Source organism: Periplaneta americana, chromosome 5 (assembly GCF_040183065.1).
Source record: "Periplaneta americana isolate PAMFEO1 chromosome 5, P.americana_PAMFEO1_priV1, whole genome shotgun sequence".
NCBI lineage: Eukaryota > Metazoa > Arthropoda > Insecta > Blattodea > Blattidae > Periplaneta > Periplaneta americana.
This window is the reverse complement of record NC_091121.1, coordinates 120,719,779-120,737,124: the sequence shown is the minus strand read 5'-3', so window position 1 is coordinate 120,737,124 and position 17,346 is coordinate 120,719,779. Positions and strand designations below refer to the sequence as shown.

General features: G+C 34.3%; 1 protein-coding gene across 5 annotated transcripts in view; it reads right to left on the bottom strand.

Moving 5' to 3' along the window:
• Positions 1-8,974: 8,974 nt before the first annotated feature.
• Positions 8,975-17,346, bottom strand: part of LOC138700117 (gamma-tubulin complex component 2-like) — a 233,502-nt gene continuing 225,130 nt past the window's right edge. For 3 of the 5 annotated variants that reach the window (XM_069826439.1, XM_069826440.1, XM_069826443.1), the window contains 2 exons: positions 12,868-13,046; positions 8,975-9,523 (listed from right to left, as the gene is read on the bottom strand). In XM_069826439.1, the coding sequence (XP_069682540.1) occupies positions 9,430-9,523; positions 12,868-13,046 (273 nt within the window). In that variant the 3' untranslated portion in view covers positions 8,975-9,429. Of the gene's footprint in view, positions 9,524-12,867; positions 13,047-17,346 lie in introns of those variants that run through there. The other 2 variants (XM_069826441.1, XM_069826442.1) reach the window with 2 other exon arrangements.

The window sequence follows — 17,346 nt, the reverse complement described above, 5'->3', positions numbered from 1 at the left end:
TATCTGGCTATACAAACAATTAGACACTAGCTAGCTAGAAGCAAAAGACTTAGCACAGGAAGGAGACTGAACATCGTGCAGTGATTAAGCACTTCATGAAAAATGGAAATGAAGGCGAAAAAAAATTCATGCCGATATGAAAGACACATTATGGGACTCTATCCCATCATATGGTACTGTGTCAAAGTGGGCTACCAAATTTAAACGTGGTCATGAGAGCTTAGAAGATGACCAACGTAGTGGATAATCAAAATCAGCAACTATGGTAGAAATGATTGAAAAAGTCTATGATATAGTTTTGCAAGATCGTCTGAAGGTATGTGAAATTGCTAAAGCTGCAGGCATCTCAGATGAACGTGTGTTTCGAATTTTGACAGAAGGATTGGGGCTGAGAAAATCGTTTGCAAGATGGGTGTACGGTAGCGTATGTTGAGAGTCGATGAAAAGCAAATGCATATGCAAATTTCCAATTAATGTCTAGTGCGTTTTAAGAAGAATACAATCAATTTTGTCAGCACAAATGAAACTTGGATATCTACTACACGCCAGAGACAAGTGGAAGCATTATAATTCTCACCTGTCAAATCAGTGGGAAAAATCATGGCTTCGATTTTTTGGGATGCTAAGAGAATCCTGATGATAGATTATCTCCCAACTGGATCAACTATAAATGGACAATCTTATACTAACCTTTTAGGCCAATGGACAAAAACATTCGTGAAAAAAGACCGGATTAAAGAAAAAGAAAACCATCTTTCATCAGGATAATGCCTGCCCACACACATTGTTGCAATGACAAAAATTGACAAATTGAAATACGATCTGCTGCTTCACCCACCTTATTCGCCTGACCTGGAACCCTCAGACTTTCAACTCTTCCTACAGATTAAAAAATTCCTCAGTGAAAGGAGATTTTCTTCGGGTGAAGAAGTGAAAGCAGAAGTGGAGAACTATTTTGCAAGCCTTAAGGAACCTGCATTTCGTGCTGGTGTTACGGCACTGGAACATCTCTGGATGAAGTTTGTTAAACTCAGGGAGACGGTGTTGAAAAATGAAACCAAATTCAAAAGTAAATGAGTTGTTTTCTATTCTATTACATTCTTAGAACTTTTCAAACATCCCACGTAGGTTGGGTTAGTGAACACATGGAGCATCAAAAGTCCTTAAATCGGCCCTGTTTACGATATTAATGAGTACTATGAATTATTTAGGAACTAACTAGGTTTTCTTGAATTAAGTTTTATTCTTTTAACAAAGTTTTATTTGACTCTATCATACATTGTAAAATGTTTTGACACTAAAATAATCAAGTTGAAGTTTTGAGAGAGAGGTAGGGTAAACCTTGGTACTTTCGTGGTAGTGGTTATTTCGTGATATGTCTTCCTGGCTCTTTCGTGAACTAACCAATAGTCTAACGAGATTCAAATTTCCGCCAAGAGATTGCATACAGTATGTTGTCCAGTTTCCAGAAACATACAGCTATGCTTTGTATTACTAATGTAGCTGCTTCAGTGAGCTTTTGTGTTTGGAGAGAGCAAGTTAGCGTCAATTTCTCAGGTGTACAAATTTTGTGGATGATTATAATTGCATTACAGGCTTAATACTAAAGGTAAGCATATGCTATTTGGTACAATGGTTTATTATATATTAATGTAATTTTAGAAAATATTTTTGGAATTTTAGATACATCTGTTGTCGCCATATAGGCTTAGCTTTACTGATAGAAATCTTAGCTGTTTGAGGCGACATTTGGTTAGTATTAAGCATTACATTTTATAATATTTTAAAAATTGTATTGCAATATGAATATTAGAAATCTGAATATAAGATGTGATAACAGTATTCATAAATTGTGTTGTGCATTATATTTCAATTTAATTAAACATATCACGAAATTATCGAGGTATCACGAAATTACCATAACACTTTCATGTATTTTTATTTTAGATGACATCAAAATATAGAAAGTATGACATTGCAAATCTATACAATGCCGCAAAATTAGTGAAGAAAGATAAATATTTTCTGTATAAGGCATCTAAGCAATATAATGTTCCATGGTCGACATTAAAGGATTTTTTGAACAGAGCAGACGACAATGATGGTGACATAAGGCAATGCTTACCAAAGTATATATAGATATATATTAGAAATGCAGGAGTTGGGATTTGGCCTGTCATGCAGGTAAGAAGGTTTGCATTTTTATTAGCAGAAGAACAGGGGAAAAAGCATCCTTTCAGTGGTGGAAAGAAGGCGGGAGGCGAATGGTGGTAGAAAGACTTCAAGAATAGGTATGATCGCCAATAATAATTACTAAGATAGTCTACTGCCATTATATGTCCTATACACAAAAAAAGGCAGTAAATTGGAATGTAATAACTGTAGAGGAATCTCACTTTTAAATGTCACCTATAAAATTTTTACCAATATTTTATCTAAATATATTGAACCATACGCTGAATCAGCTCTTGGCGATTACCAATGTGGCTTTCGCAAACGAAGATCCATGACTGATCAGGTTTTTTCCTTACATATGATTTTAGAGAAATTTTATGAATTTAACTTACCGTTACACCAGTTGTATATTGATTTTAAACAAGCATTTGATACAATAAATAGGAATTATATATTTGATGCAATGGCAGAATTTGGAATTCCTAGAAAGTTAATTGCCTTAACCAAGATGACCTTAATGAATACACAAAATAAAGTTAAAATACAGAATAAATTATCAGAAAAGTTCATAACTCATAATGGAATTAGACAGGGTGACTCCTTATCAACACTCTTATTTAATATTGGTCTAGAGCGAGTTATTAGAAAGATTGCCATTAATCCAGGGGGAACCATATTTAATAGAATGTTTCAAAACTTTGCTTTTGCTGATGATGTAGCTGTATTTGCATGGAATGTGTCATCCTTAGATGATGTCCTCAAACAGATACATAATGAGATAAATGCTTCAAATTTAAATATTAACAGAACAAAGACAAAGTATATGAATAACATAACCACGAGAGACAATACTGTAAAAACTGTTGTCTTAAATGAGGTTACTTTTGAAAAAGTGTCAAGGTTCCGATATCTCGGCTCGATAGTCACTGAGGATAACATATTAACTGAGATCAAGGATAAAATAGCCATTGGTAATCGACGCCTCAGAGCACTAGATAAAATTATAAGGACCAAATATATCTAAAAAAAAAATGAAGGTGAGGATTTATAAAACAATTATTAAACCTACGGTGACTTTTGGAAGCGAAACCTGGACTCTACCTGAACGAGCAATAACCATCTTAAATATGTGGGAAAGGAAAATTTTAAGAAAAATTTATGGCCCTATTTATGATAAGGGAGAGTGGAGAATTAGGACCAATTCTGAACTACAAAAACTATATAAAGATCCAAGTATTGTCACTGATATAAAAATTAGACAGCTGGAGTGGCTGGGCCACATTAATCAGAATGGACAATAATAATATTCCTAAAAGATTACTAGATGCCACGCTAAGTGGTAAAAGAAGAGCAGGAAGACCTAAACTACGATGGTTGGATGATGTTCAGGATGATCTAGTTAAAGCAGGAATTAAGAGATGGAGACAGAGAGCCCTAGAGAGGGAAGATTGGGTGGCAATTCTTAAGGAGGTCAAGGCTAAACTAAAAGGGCTGTATGACCACAGATGATGATGATGAAGATAGTCTATTAGTAACAACAAAATTGTCAGTGTTATGTCTTATTATAATTAAACTCTCACACAGGTATGGACTCACTCTCAGGGTGCCTGAAAACACTGCAGCCTACAGATCATCCATGGGCAACAGAGTGATGTTGGACGACTTCTCCAGTAAGTTGAAAACCCTCCTGGACCAGCTGAAGATAAGAGATCGTCCAGATCTAGTATGGAACTGCAGTGAGACTGGGCTGTCATATGTTATGAAAGCTTCCAAGGTTGTTACTGCTGTGGGCAGAAAGTACATCTACAGAAGAACCTATGCCAATCGTGGTGAAAATCACACCATGCTGGCCTGTGTTAACGCAAATGGTCACTGGATACCACCGATGGTGATATTCAAAGGCGTTCATATGTCAGAGGAGTTGAAGAAGGATATCATCCAGGAAGTCTTGTGAAGTTGTCGCCGAAGGGATGGATAAATAATGACTTGTTCATTGAATGGTTTAACTATTTCATAGCCTGCATTTCACCTGCAAGAAAAAATCTGGACCAAAGAGGAAGGCAGGCCTAGATGGCAGAGCCAAATGTTTGACTCCACCACAAGATCTATCCACAAAAAAATCCAGAGGTGAGGGATTTTTGTAAAATAGTAAGATATTAGCAATGCAGGGATTATGTCTTTAAAAGTGTTATAATTAAATATTCATTTATGTATAGGGAGGCCAAAATAAGAGGACAATGATCCGCAACCAAGCACTGTCAGAAAGCAAGCCAAACCAAAGGCAAGAGATGAAGACTGGGATTGCGGGGTTTGTGGTCAGAATTACAGAGATGATGGGTGGGTTCAGTGCACCTTCTGTTTGATTTGGTATCATGCTAAATGCCAAAGCACATATGATAAAGAAGCTGATGTTTTCATGTGTGATGGATGCCAGAATGACTCTGACGAAGATTGAGAATTTTTGCATTGCTATTATAATAGGCTACGTAGAAAAGTGCCATAATAAAAGTGTTCACCCTTTCAGGGCAAAGAAGATCCCTTTTCAATTTCAATTTTGATTTTGATTTGAGGAAATGGCGACCGAGTCACAGCGGTATAACTGTTTCATCAAATGCAGAGGAAATGCTGCATTACAAGCCTGTCCAGAGGCTAAAAGTGGCAGCCCCACTACTGGACTACCTAACGATAAGGCTAGTAACCTATCTTAGGGAAAACTACATTACTTTCAAGCCTCAAACAAGCAGTATCCGTTAAGAAGACTGCTAGATGGGGCCGAAACAGGTCTACAGAGGCCTAATTCGTGAAGGATGATGATGATGATGATTTTGATTCCATTATTATTATGTGTTGGTATGTATTTCTATGTTTTCTTGTAATGAATTTAGGCGAAATTACTATGTTTGAAGTCTTGTAACAATAAATTATAATTTCATTTGCATTTAATGAATTTTTCTACAATTCTTCTACCTCTCACGAAATTATCAACAGTAATCTCACTAGACGTTTTGATTTATCTAGAGAAAATCAAAACTCGAGTGGGATTTAATTGACTATTACACGATTAGAAGGAAATATATAAAGATTAGAAGTAACGAAGTACTCCAATACAATAAAATATTAATTGACTTACGAAAATACAACTGTCTTCAAATGTATTATTGTACCATCTCAACATTACAAATATTACGCTAGATGCATGCTAGATGGTAGTAGTGAGGAATGCCTTCTCGTCGAGAAGTTCTCGATCTATACACTATGGCAATGTTACTAGTCAAGAAGGCTTTGTTGATTCAGTTTCATTTTTATTAAGACAGTTGGATTCCACTTCAATTATTCGAATCCCAGTAACCAACGTCACTTGACAGATGATTTTCAATAAATCTTAATATTAAACAATCTCGGATACGTGACTATCCATAATATCATATAGCAGAAGCTATAACATAATCTAACTAATATACACAAGTGTTAGAAAAGTATTAATTAACGACGATGACATAAAAAATAAACATGAATAATTTTAAAAGGAATAATTATTGAATGTACAATTTTCAAATTTTAATGTGGTTGGTGGTTCAATTGATGTTATATTGGACGTGTGCGTAATAGAAGTGGAACTCATTGATTTAGGCCTACATGGTGTATTCAACTTATTCAGGATTTCCGAATGGTGCTCTTCATTTATTTGTAAATCGGATTTCAGAAGATGCATAGATATGATCAGTGATTTTTATTAATTCTTGTTCTTGAATGCCAATGAGAGTCATATTTGAAACTGCTGTGCATCGACTGGAGCGGTTTGTAATTATATATATATATATATATTTTTTTTTGACGTCCAGACCAGCGCAGTTTCAAATGTTGGCAAACAAAGAAACAAATGCTGGGGACGCGATAAAATTAAATAAATGCTAGGGACGCGATAAAATTGTGCGATAAGCAGCCATGATTGGTTGAAATATGTCCTTTCGTACCGTTTTATTGGTCAAAAGTAGTATGATGTAGTAAGAGTGTAATAGTCAATGTAATATCACGAAATTACCAAGATTATAACAAAATTACCAAGATTATCACGAAATAACCAACCTAATAGGTCACGTTATAAAAATGGTTTTTGGCAATTGTTCAAGAACGTATCCAATATTTTATGTCCCCAGATTTGTACACCAAATTATCGTCCCTTAGATGGAAATATTTACACATTTGCATTTTAAATTAATTTTCATAAAATTATCACGAAATTATCAATGTTTACCCTACTCAGTATTAATTTATTAGTCGAAATAGACTTTTCTTGTGCGATACCATGCTGCTCGAACTACAAAAAAAAAATAATAAAAAAAAAATTAAGGAATTTGGATGATTCCAACTGTTACCACACTCAGCATATAGCCCTGATCTTGTGTCTTCAGTTTACCATCTGTTTCGATCTATGGCCCACTTTCTGTATGGGAGAAACGTCATAAACTTGGAAGTGGTTGAGATGGGTATCAACGAGTTTTTTGCATCAAAAACAAAAAAAATGGTACCATCGAGGAATAACATAACAAACCTCGCCGAAAGGTGATTAAAGACCATAGAATCTACTTTGAAGATTACATTAATTTTTTGCAATGACAAATTCCAACTATAATATTGCTCCAAAACTGACATTACTTATGAGACAGTATCTGTACAAACTATGTCATTTTCCAGATACATGATGCATTACATATTTCACACATGCTTATCAAAATTTTCTATATTAGTAAGTATTTGTATAATAAGCACTATAATTTGATGATATATATATATTACTGTATATACACATACATACACACACAGTGCGTTTGCTTCCCCCTGCAGCCAGCCAGCAAGCGCGGAGCATTAGTTAGCAACAAGCTTATCCTACTCATTTATTGTTATCACTTGAGTACTAACCTTGTTACAAAAGATGCTGAAAGTGGTGTCCATCTGCACTGATGCATTCTTGACTGTGTCTTCTACACTGACAAGCATAAACGGACTGGTCACAGAAACCACCACGCATGGCCTTGAGGCGTTTTTTTTTTAAGTGCTTCAGTAAAGCAAACTGATTGTGAAACAGAACGCAATTAGGTCAGCTGACTGCAAAATGATGGACAGCTGTTGAGTGATTCTTAAGCACGGATGGCAGCACGTTGGTAGGCTATATTATTGCTGCTCCATGTGCTTGCTGTTCATCGCCTGGCCGCAGGGGGAAGCGAACGCACTGTATATAATATAATATATACGACTTAGGGTTAATACATTATATACACTTATCACTAGCACTCTAAATTAAAATTTATTTACATACAGTTAAGGCCATATCTACAAACAACTATGTGTGTTGAACTTTTAGATACAAGAGCTGGAACAAAAGTGGTAGCAATTGGCAATGAGAAGACTTAATACATGTTGCTGCCTTAGTGTTATTTTTCTCGGAAAAAAGTAATGCTGTACAAGTCAGATAGCCTTAGGGTGTCGTGGAGCTGAGAATACAGAAGGTCAGACAAGCTAGTGCAGTGAGTGGTATCAGTTGTACGATATTCAGTCAAATACAGTGATATCTTAAATTTTTTATTTTTGTAGGTTATTTTACGATGCTTTATCAACATCTTAGGTTATTTAGCGTCTGAATGAGATGAAGGTGATAATGTCGGTGAAATGAGTCCGGGGTCCAGCACCGAAAGTTACCCAGCATTTATTCATATTGGATTGAGGGAAAACCCAGGAAAACACCTCAACCAGGTAACTTGCCTTGTCCTGGAATCGAACTCGGTTTCACAGCCAGATGTGCTAACCATTACTCCGCACATGTGGATTCGATGTCTTAAAGTACAGGAGGATAGTGCAAGCATCCTGATGCCATGTTTACAAAGCTGGAACAACATTCGTGGATCAAAATTAAAGTTGAACAAGAACGTCCTACTTGTTGGGCTGCCTAATGGATTTTTGGGGAATTTTCCGAACAGTAGCCAACGTCATCTAACATTTCTTCTGTCAAAACAGTTTTTTCCCCTTTCTGTACTTCTGTAATATGTAATATCTGCAGTCTCCCGAAATTTACTTACTAATTTACGGATTGTTTCACGAACTGGAACTTTCATACTACGAAATCTTTCTGCAAATAGTCTTCGAACTTGGCAAGAGGATTCTGTACATATATAAAAATTGCATATGAACACATGATATTCTAAAGAAAACCTAAACTCAGCCATATTACACAATTTTTTTAAAGAAATAATACACTCTGAATAAACATACGCCTTGTTACAACAGCTAGATTACAGAACATACAAGTGTGTGACCTTCATGCACTAGGAACCAACCTGTAATAAGAAATCCTGTGGATGGCTCACATTATGTGAACACCCAGTGCTATCATTCAGTATCATAATTATAAGCGTCCATATCTGTGGAGTAACGGTTAGAGCATCTGGCCCGGGTTCGATTCCCGGTCAGAGCAAGTTACCTAGTTGAGGTTTTTTCCGGGGTTTTCCCTCAACCCAATATGAGCAAATGCTGGGTAACTTTCGGTGCTGGACTCCGGACTCATTTCACCGGTATTATCGCCATCTCATTCAGATGCTAAATAACCTAAGCTGTTGATAAAGCGTCGTAAAATAACCTACTAAAATAAAAATAAAAATATAAATAATTATAAGCAAATTATCATAAGACCATAATATAAATTCCTTTATATTCATATACAGTACTATCACGGAGAATGTGAGGGCTATCTAGTGACTTCTGTCTGCAAACTCATGGGCATGACATAACAATGAAACACAGACGATGCAGAGAAATCGCTCTTTTATTGAGACTCAGTTATGCTGTGTGGTCCACTTAACGAGTTTATACAAGATTCCACAAAAATTAATTACAAAATCCATTTGTTAATATGAATAATAAGAGCTTATATTCCAAAATGTTTGTTAAAAGGCAGTTAATGAGATTCTATTTTGCACTGTTGAAGACTAAAATCTGGAACACCCTAATTATCAGTTGCGTATTAAAAGGTGACGCAGCAGGCAATTTTTAAATTTGGTGTACTTAAATACAATATTACAAATAGATAAATATTTCTGTTGTAAATATGTTAATACGGAGTTTACAGTCTCCTGTAATTTCTTGAACACAAATTCAGTCACATCTTCTACTACTAACATAGCTTAACTGAAGCCCTTTATACAAAAGCTTTACAACCAGGCAAAAATTTTGAATTAACAAATGCACTATAGCCCTTTACTTTTAACCTGATGTCTCCTCTTTCCTGGTGTCCACCAGAGATCTGTCTGCACATATTCTTTCCAGTTGTTCTGTGTAGAAGGTGTTGAAATCCAACCTATAAATGGAAAATGAAATAAAAATAAGCATGGAAAGCAGAGTTATAAAGATCTCATGCACTGACTTCAGCACTGGAAGAAAATAATAAATAAATACGTAATTAAATAGAACCAATTGGTGGCCTTCCTCAGTGGACGAGTGTTCACCATGCTTGCAATTAGGTTCGAAATAATACCATAAGTTCTGTTAGGAAGGAAACTGAGCTTGGGTATTCCGTGTCGTCAATTTAGCACATGTCAACTTTCAAATTAACCTGTCAACACACTCACTTGTCAACCTATCATCTTACAGGCAAGCCCGCATTAGAAATGACATTAAATTGTACCTGTTGGCCACGTTCATAAGTGCCTAGATATGAACATATCTGAAGATAGTGGAAACCAACCAAAAATAAAAACCTACACCATTTTAATTGGAGTTTTGTCATTAGGCTTGTTCTCTGGTCTGGGCATATGAAAGAATTCCAGTGATAGAGGTGTCTGAAAAGTGAAAGTAAAATATAATAACAAAGGACAATGGTCATCATCATCATCATCATCATCATCATCATCATCATCATCATCATCATCATCATCATCATCAGTAATGAATGATAACAAAGACAAGAAACCGCTGACAATTGTATCTTAAGTCCTACTACACTGGTCAACAACCATTTTGGTGCCAGTCTGATCTGAGTGATTTTAGGTTGACTTTAGAATGTTGAATCCAAATACGGCAACAGTTTTGCTAGATTGGCTCTAGTTTTTGAGATATTGTAAGTCCTACCAAAAAACATAAAAAACAGGAAAATAAACATGAAAAGTATAATCTATTTACAAACACCATGAAAACAACACTAAATCATCATAAAGTAAACATATGAAATACACAATGACACTGGATTCCGTTCATAACAGAAAGCAACACAGTCTTCACAATTATTGCGTGAAAAGTGTTTGTATGATTGTCTGCTATGTGAGTGATCAGGACATTCGCACTGGAAATTCCAGCAGTAGTCTGCCATCATGTGCCTGTCTCATCTTCCTTGATACTTTCTTCCATGACTTGGATGTCTTGCTGGAACCTCTCCCCTTATTCCTCACTGAAACCACTGACAGGAAATCTATTTAAGTGACTATGGAAGAAGTGTACCTTTATGCTCATATTAACCCCCAAATTATGAAAGTTTGTGAGCATGTTGTGAACCAATTGTTCGTAGTTCTCTGCTTTACGGTTACCCAAGAAGTTCCTTACAAGAGAGACAAAACTACACCAGGCACATGCTTCAATGTCACTCATGACTTTACTGAAATCTGAATTGTTGATGAGCTTGCAAATTTGAGGACCATCGAAGATTCCTGCTTTAAGTTTTTCACAACTGAGTCCAGGGAAGGATCTGCAAATGTAATGAAGCAATTAGAATTTCTGTCCAAGGCCTTAACAAATTGCTTCATGAGGCCTAGCTTTTTATGGACCAGAGGGAGAATGATTTTGTCCCTATCAACCAAATACTCATATATGATTTTCGGTGCACCAACTGGCATAGGTTTTCTTGAAGGCCATGTCACCTTTTCCCAATGATCTTGCTTAGCTCTATTATCCCACATGTAGATGAAATATGGGTGCTTTGTGTAGCCACTTTGCTGCCCAAGCAAGATGTTGACCATCTTCAAAGCAATACAAATTAGCTATCTGTGCTGATGATAATGACGTTTCTGCAGAACCATATTCACGTTGTTGTATTCTTCATGAAGTTTTGTGGAGTGGACAAGTGAAATAGATGCATAGCGATTCCCATTGTGTAACAGCACACATTTCAGGCTTTTCACAGATTAGTCGATAAACAGTCGCCAGTCTTCTGGTCCAAATCAGGTTATTCCTACTTCCGTTTCTTGTATTTATTGAAGCCTTTTACACTCACAACACAAAAATAAGAGTCGTCGTGGTGGTTTCGTGGTTCTTTCCATAGCATTGGCACTCCAAAGTTTAAACTTTTCTTTGTCCCTTTTGTCCACTTTCGTAGACCCTCCACACAGGTTTTACAAACCTTATGGGGAGCCCAAGACTTATCTTGGTCCCCAAGATGAATACCGAAATATGCCAAATATATTTGCTTCACACAAAGTTAGTGATAGTCTTACTATTTTTCAGTGTAATGCATTCACCACACACATAACAGAAGTTATCAGGGCAGGTGAGGCAACCTCTTCGTAGAGAACTCATATTTCATACTTCATTGAAACAAAAGATGGAAAATGTGAACTTAATATTTAATTTGTCACAATATAATGTTACACGACAATAAACAATCAAACCGAAATTTAAAAAATTGAAAGATTCTGCTACATAAGTCAATGGAGACAGGTAATGTCAGAATGCAAGGTTTATTTGATGAACACCCTGTATCTTAAAAACCAGAGCCAATTTGGAAAAACCAAAGGGATATTCGGATTCAGCATCACCAAAATACCCCATATTCATTGCAACTTCTCTGGCACCTCGAAAAAGACAATTTTTGTTGACCAGTGTTATTCAAGATACGATTCTTTGACATGTCTACTTCACTTTATGTGCAAAGGAAAAACATAGATCTTTAATTGTGCTATAAATCTATAATATAGGACTCCTAACATTACCGTTCTTTTAAAGAAAACCTTATTAAGGAAAATTAAATCTTTGGTCGGCGGGAAAAGGCACATAAGTAAAAAAAATTAATTTTTCAGGAGAGAATTTCTTTTTAATTTAATCTTAACTGAATATAAGTATAATAATGAAATTCATGTATGTTGGTTAAAGTAAGACCCTTTTCAATTTAAAATACAAGAAATTTTATTATTTCAAAAATTAGAAAAAATACTAGACTTATGTGATTAAGTACAACAGAAAAATCGACTTTTTTGACTTATGTGCCTTTTCCCGCTGACCAAAGAAATTATTGTTTATAATCTGTGTTTCAGTGGCTGACCATGATAATATCTTTGAAAAATATTGGAGTGCAAGAGGTCAAATGACTTTATTGTCAAACGCCTGGCATTAGAAAACAACAACAAATTATGGTTTATTTAACGATGCTCGCAACTGCAGAGGTTATATCAGCGTTGCCTGTGTTCTGGAATTTTGTCTCACAGGAGTTATTTTACATGCCAGTAAATCTACTGACATGAGCCTTTAAACACACTTCAATGTCACCGACCTGGGCCGGGATCAAACCCGCAATCTCGAGCATAGAAGGCCAGCACTATACCGACTATGCTACCAAGGCCGACTTTATTAAGGAATGTTATCAATAAAGTTTAATCAGATCAATGGCAAGCATGGTAATCAAAGAAAAGTCTTGTGACAGAAATATAAATCTTTTACCTGTATAGCACATTGAGCAGTTTTTCATTATTATTCTCACGGCCAAGTTCCGATATTTTATCTAGAAGGCCAACAAGTACAGCAGTGAACTGAAGGTTGAACTTGGCTATACTCTGTTCAAAACTGTCACTGTCTCCCACTATATTGCCTTGAAGTTCAGGAGAGGGAGGTGGGGTTTCCTGTAAAAGATTCACACAAAGTACTACATCATATTCTCACCTACTGTTATAAAGATGATGACAACAGCAAAATAAAAGTTTAATTAAAATCAAAATCTAACTTTTGTAATTTTATAATGATTTTTGTATAAGTAATGTGAAATCTTCCGTTCATTTCACAACAATAACTACATCTAAGAAAGAAATGCGTTTCATTCTACTTGAATAAATTCTATATTACAAAGTGCAGCAAAATATAGAGCTAACTGGTAAACACTTATCCGAACTATTACATCTTTTAGTTATATTTGTCTTTTTTTTTTTAACTTCTATGTAAATATACTCATTTCTAAGTTCACATTTATCTTGAAAACATATGAGAGTCTCAAATCAACAAAAAATTCCAATTTAAGTACACAGTCTTGATGAGTAAATGTAATTAATATGGACGATAAGAGAAAAACCAGAATTTCTCACAAAACTTATACTACACATATGCTAAGTATTATCACGAATATAGTATTTTATTTTATATTTGCTTTGTATTTCAAATCTTAGAAATGGATAAACACTCTTTCATTTCATAAACTGATACTTTACTTTAACAGCTGAGGAATAATATGTATTTACATTTATTTTAAATAAATTTACAAGGTACATTTTGTGTGATCTACAAGAAGATATGAACAGTGACCACCTACTTTGCTGTCCAACCTTAACCAAAGTGAAAGAGTGTGACCAATAGTGGGAGGTGAGGAACTTAATGACACAATGAAGGACATTTCTTCTCCTTTTGCATTCTATGTCTTTTTTTTTATTTTATTTTATTGTTTTTTTTTTATATTAAAGTTGTGTTTAGGCCAAAGATGTAAATCTCAGTACCTGTCATTGGAAAATAAATAAATAAATTTTAAATAAATATTTGCTACATGCAGTGCTATCAATTCATGTTGCATAATGCTGATACTGAACAGCGTTAACAACGATTGCACCTGAGTTAACAGTCATCAGTCATTACAGTAATACATGGAACAATAAGTTCGATTCTACAGCACAGAAGATATTTAAGTTCTTACACTTTTTCAATAGGACGTTTACATCCTACACAGTATACAACATTTATGAGTTAATAATATTTATTAAATGCTGCACTCACACATTTTATAAAACTATACTGGTATCCAAATATTTACAAAAGTAAAAATGATGGCCAAGATATACATTTCTCACACATAACAGAAACTATCCTAACTTAAAATAAATAAATAAATAAATAAATAAATAAATAAATAAATAAATAAATAAATAAATAAATAAATAAATATATAAATATATATATATATATATATATATATATATATATATATATATATATATATATGCAAGTTATACATACCCAGGTATTATGTAATAATACATCGATATGAGGAAATTATTAATACATTTTTACTGAATACTCAAATATAGCATTGCAAGCAAATAATACAACATATAATGTATAAAATAAGTATACTATGATGTAAACTGTAAAGCAAACATAAAGAAATAAAGTTACTTTCTACACACGTACAGTTAGTCAAGAAATGAAAGAGAAATGCCAATTATGTAAGTATTGTAAGATTCCCATGGAAATTGAACAAGTTGTATACATATATGCATGTTAGGATTCCAATTTATCAGACAGACACAAGGCAGCTATGTCGACTATTACAATCCACTTCAATGAGTTTCTTCTGAAAAATAATGTTACTTAAACAACGGAATTACTTTAAATTCATTCTCTTGTGAACTAACTTATATTTGAGAACTCAAGCTGTGGCTAATTGTACACTGCTCCAAAGGCAATCATACAAGGCTTCAAAGACAATCATAGCATAATGAGAAATTCCAGAATCTATTAAAATTATTATTACATATTCTGGAACCCTATAATATGAAGAATCAGACAGAAACAACGTACATAAAGACAAACTTTTCCATTGCACTAAATATGAATAAATTTAGAATCAGATATCTTGACGAAAATTAATATTTTATTATAGCAGGAACAAGAATATACACAGTACGAGAATTGCACTGTAGTAATAACACATTTAAATTGCTCGAAAATGTACTGATCCTTGTGTAAGATTTTAGATTATTTCATTTTGAAAATTATATACAGTTGCACCCCTGTATATCAATATCTTATATAACAACAAATCCAGTTGCAATGATATGAATATTGCAGTTATAGGAGATAAAACTACTCTAAATAAAAATATTTACTCTATTTTTGTAAGATTTCATATTCAATTTCAAAACATAGCACTGTTACAAAAATAAAAAAAAAAACGAAAATGGAAGAATTTTGACACTGGAATAACTATTCTTTTTCGAATCTCTCACTGCTAATCTGACTTCTTACTCCTGACACAAAGAATACTAAATTGCACACACAAATGTCTGTTAAAATCAAATTTATTTTGTCACAAAAAGTATTGCGAAAACCAAAAGAATATTCTTTCAGAATAGCTAAATTTATTGGTTTTAACATTTTGTTCTAACAGTTTACGTACATACAGCAAATAAAGTGATGGAAAAAATGTTTAATATTTTTCGTAAACTCGTACGGTATATCTAGTGAATCTTAAAGAAGTAAACAATAGATTCCGACTTTTCTTCAAACCTAGAATGTATTTAGCAATCTAGCGCCTTTAGGCAGACATTTCTTACTATAAAAATTAGTGCATTGAATAATTACTTTTTCCAATACAATCATTATTAACAATAGAATAAAAAGCTATTTGGTGCTTTTTAGATTTCAGTTTTGTTAAAACATATTTTTACATGAATGATCTCTAAACCAGTGTTTAAAATAAGTTATTTGACCTAAGCCTGATTAATTTAATATAAGGTGCATTGTAAAATGGTAAGACCAACTGACGAAAGTCGTCATGTACAGAGAAAAACTGAAATCAAATATATCAAATTATATAACTTTATCATATGATTAGTTACAAATATATTTCTTTCAGACACTGCTAAATACAAAAGAAAGTCCTGTTGCAAAATGAAAAGACCACTTGTCCTTAATGTCCTATAAATGAACTTTTTTCCAGAACTACCTGAAACACATGATGCTCACTCCAAGCTTCTGTAACACATTGTCAAGTTCATTCCATGCAGATATAATAGAGGTCTTTAATTTCTACACATTGACATACTGCTTTTCATCACGATAAACAGACCTGCATAAGATCCACATAGGGTTTAGGACCGGGGAATTGGAGGACCATTCCATAACACTAACACATTTGCAGCGAAACCAATCCCTTGTGGATCCAGTAGTGTGGATAGTTGAATTGTCCTGCTGAAATATCCCATTTGGTGTTCCAATTTTCCCTGCGTTAACTTTTGCAATTTCTGTTCAATGTAGAAGTCGTTGCAACTATCGCATGATAGTTTGTATACACACTACAAAAACATCTTAACACACAGACAAGACACACAAACAAATACAACTTAACAGCTACTGTAATGAGAAAAGTTCTCAACCACTGAAGTTGCCAATTAAGTTACTGAAAAATCAGCACAAGAAACTGGAGTGTCTAAAAAAAGACTATTATTAAAAAAGTAAAAGAAGAAGCAATAGCTGAGACAAGTAATACAATTCTAACATTAGGGAGAAAGAAAAGTGTCTAAATGGAAAATGTTTCTGGATGATTTTGATGTAAGTGTGTAGATAAATATAGTCGACCTGGTTGGCGAGTTAGTATAGCACTGGCCTTCTATGCCCAAGGTTGTGGGTTCGATCCTGGGCCAGGTCGATGGCATTTAAGTGTGCTTAAATGCGACAGGCTCATGTCAGTAGATTTACCGGCATGTAAAAGAACTCCTGCGGGACAAAATTCCGGCACATCCGGCGACGCTGATATAACCTCTGCAGTTGCGAGCATTGTTAAATAAACCATAACATTGATAAATATAATCCACTTCATTAGAAAAGAAATTGGAACGACAAAGAAAATTCTAGCCGCAGCAAAAGAAGATAATGTTTTCTGAGTTTCTGAGGAAAATTATAAAAGAACGTCAGATTTAAAAATACAAAAACAAATCAAAATTTAACTTAGCAGAATGATACATGGAGAGCTCAAATAAACCATTACTTACATGCACGAAATCAGATCCATCCAAACTATACATTTATAAGTGTTAGAAGATGGCAAGAAGTTGGGTTAATAAAAGAAAAAATGTAAATGAAAGTGGTAAAGAAAATGGTTTCATTCTTAACACAAAATTGGTAGTAAAATGAGAATGCCAGTAAGCCAGTAACAGGTGT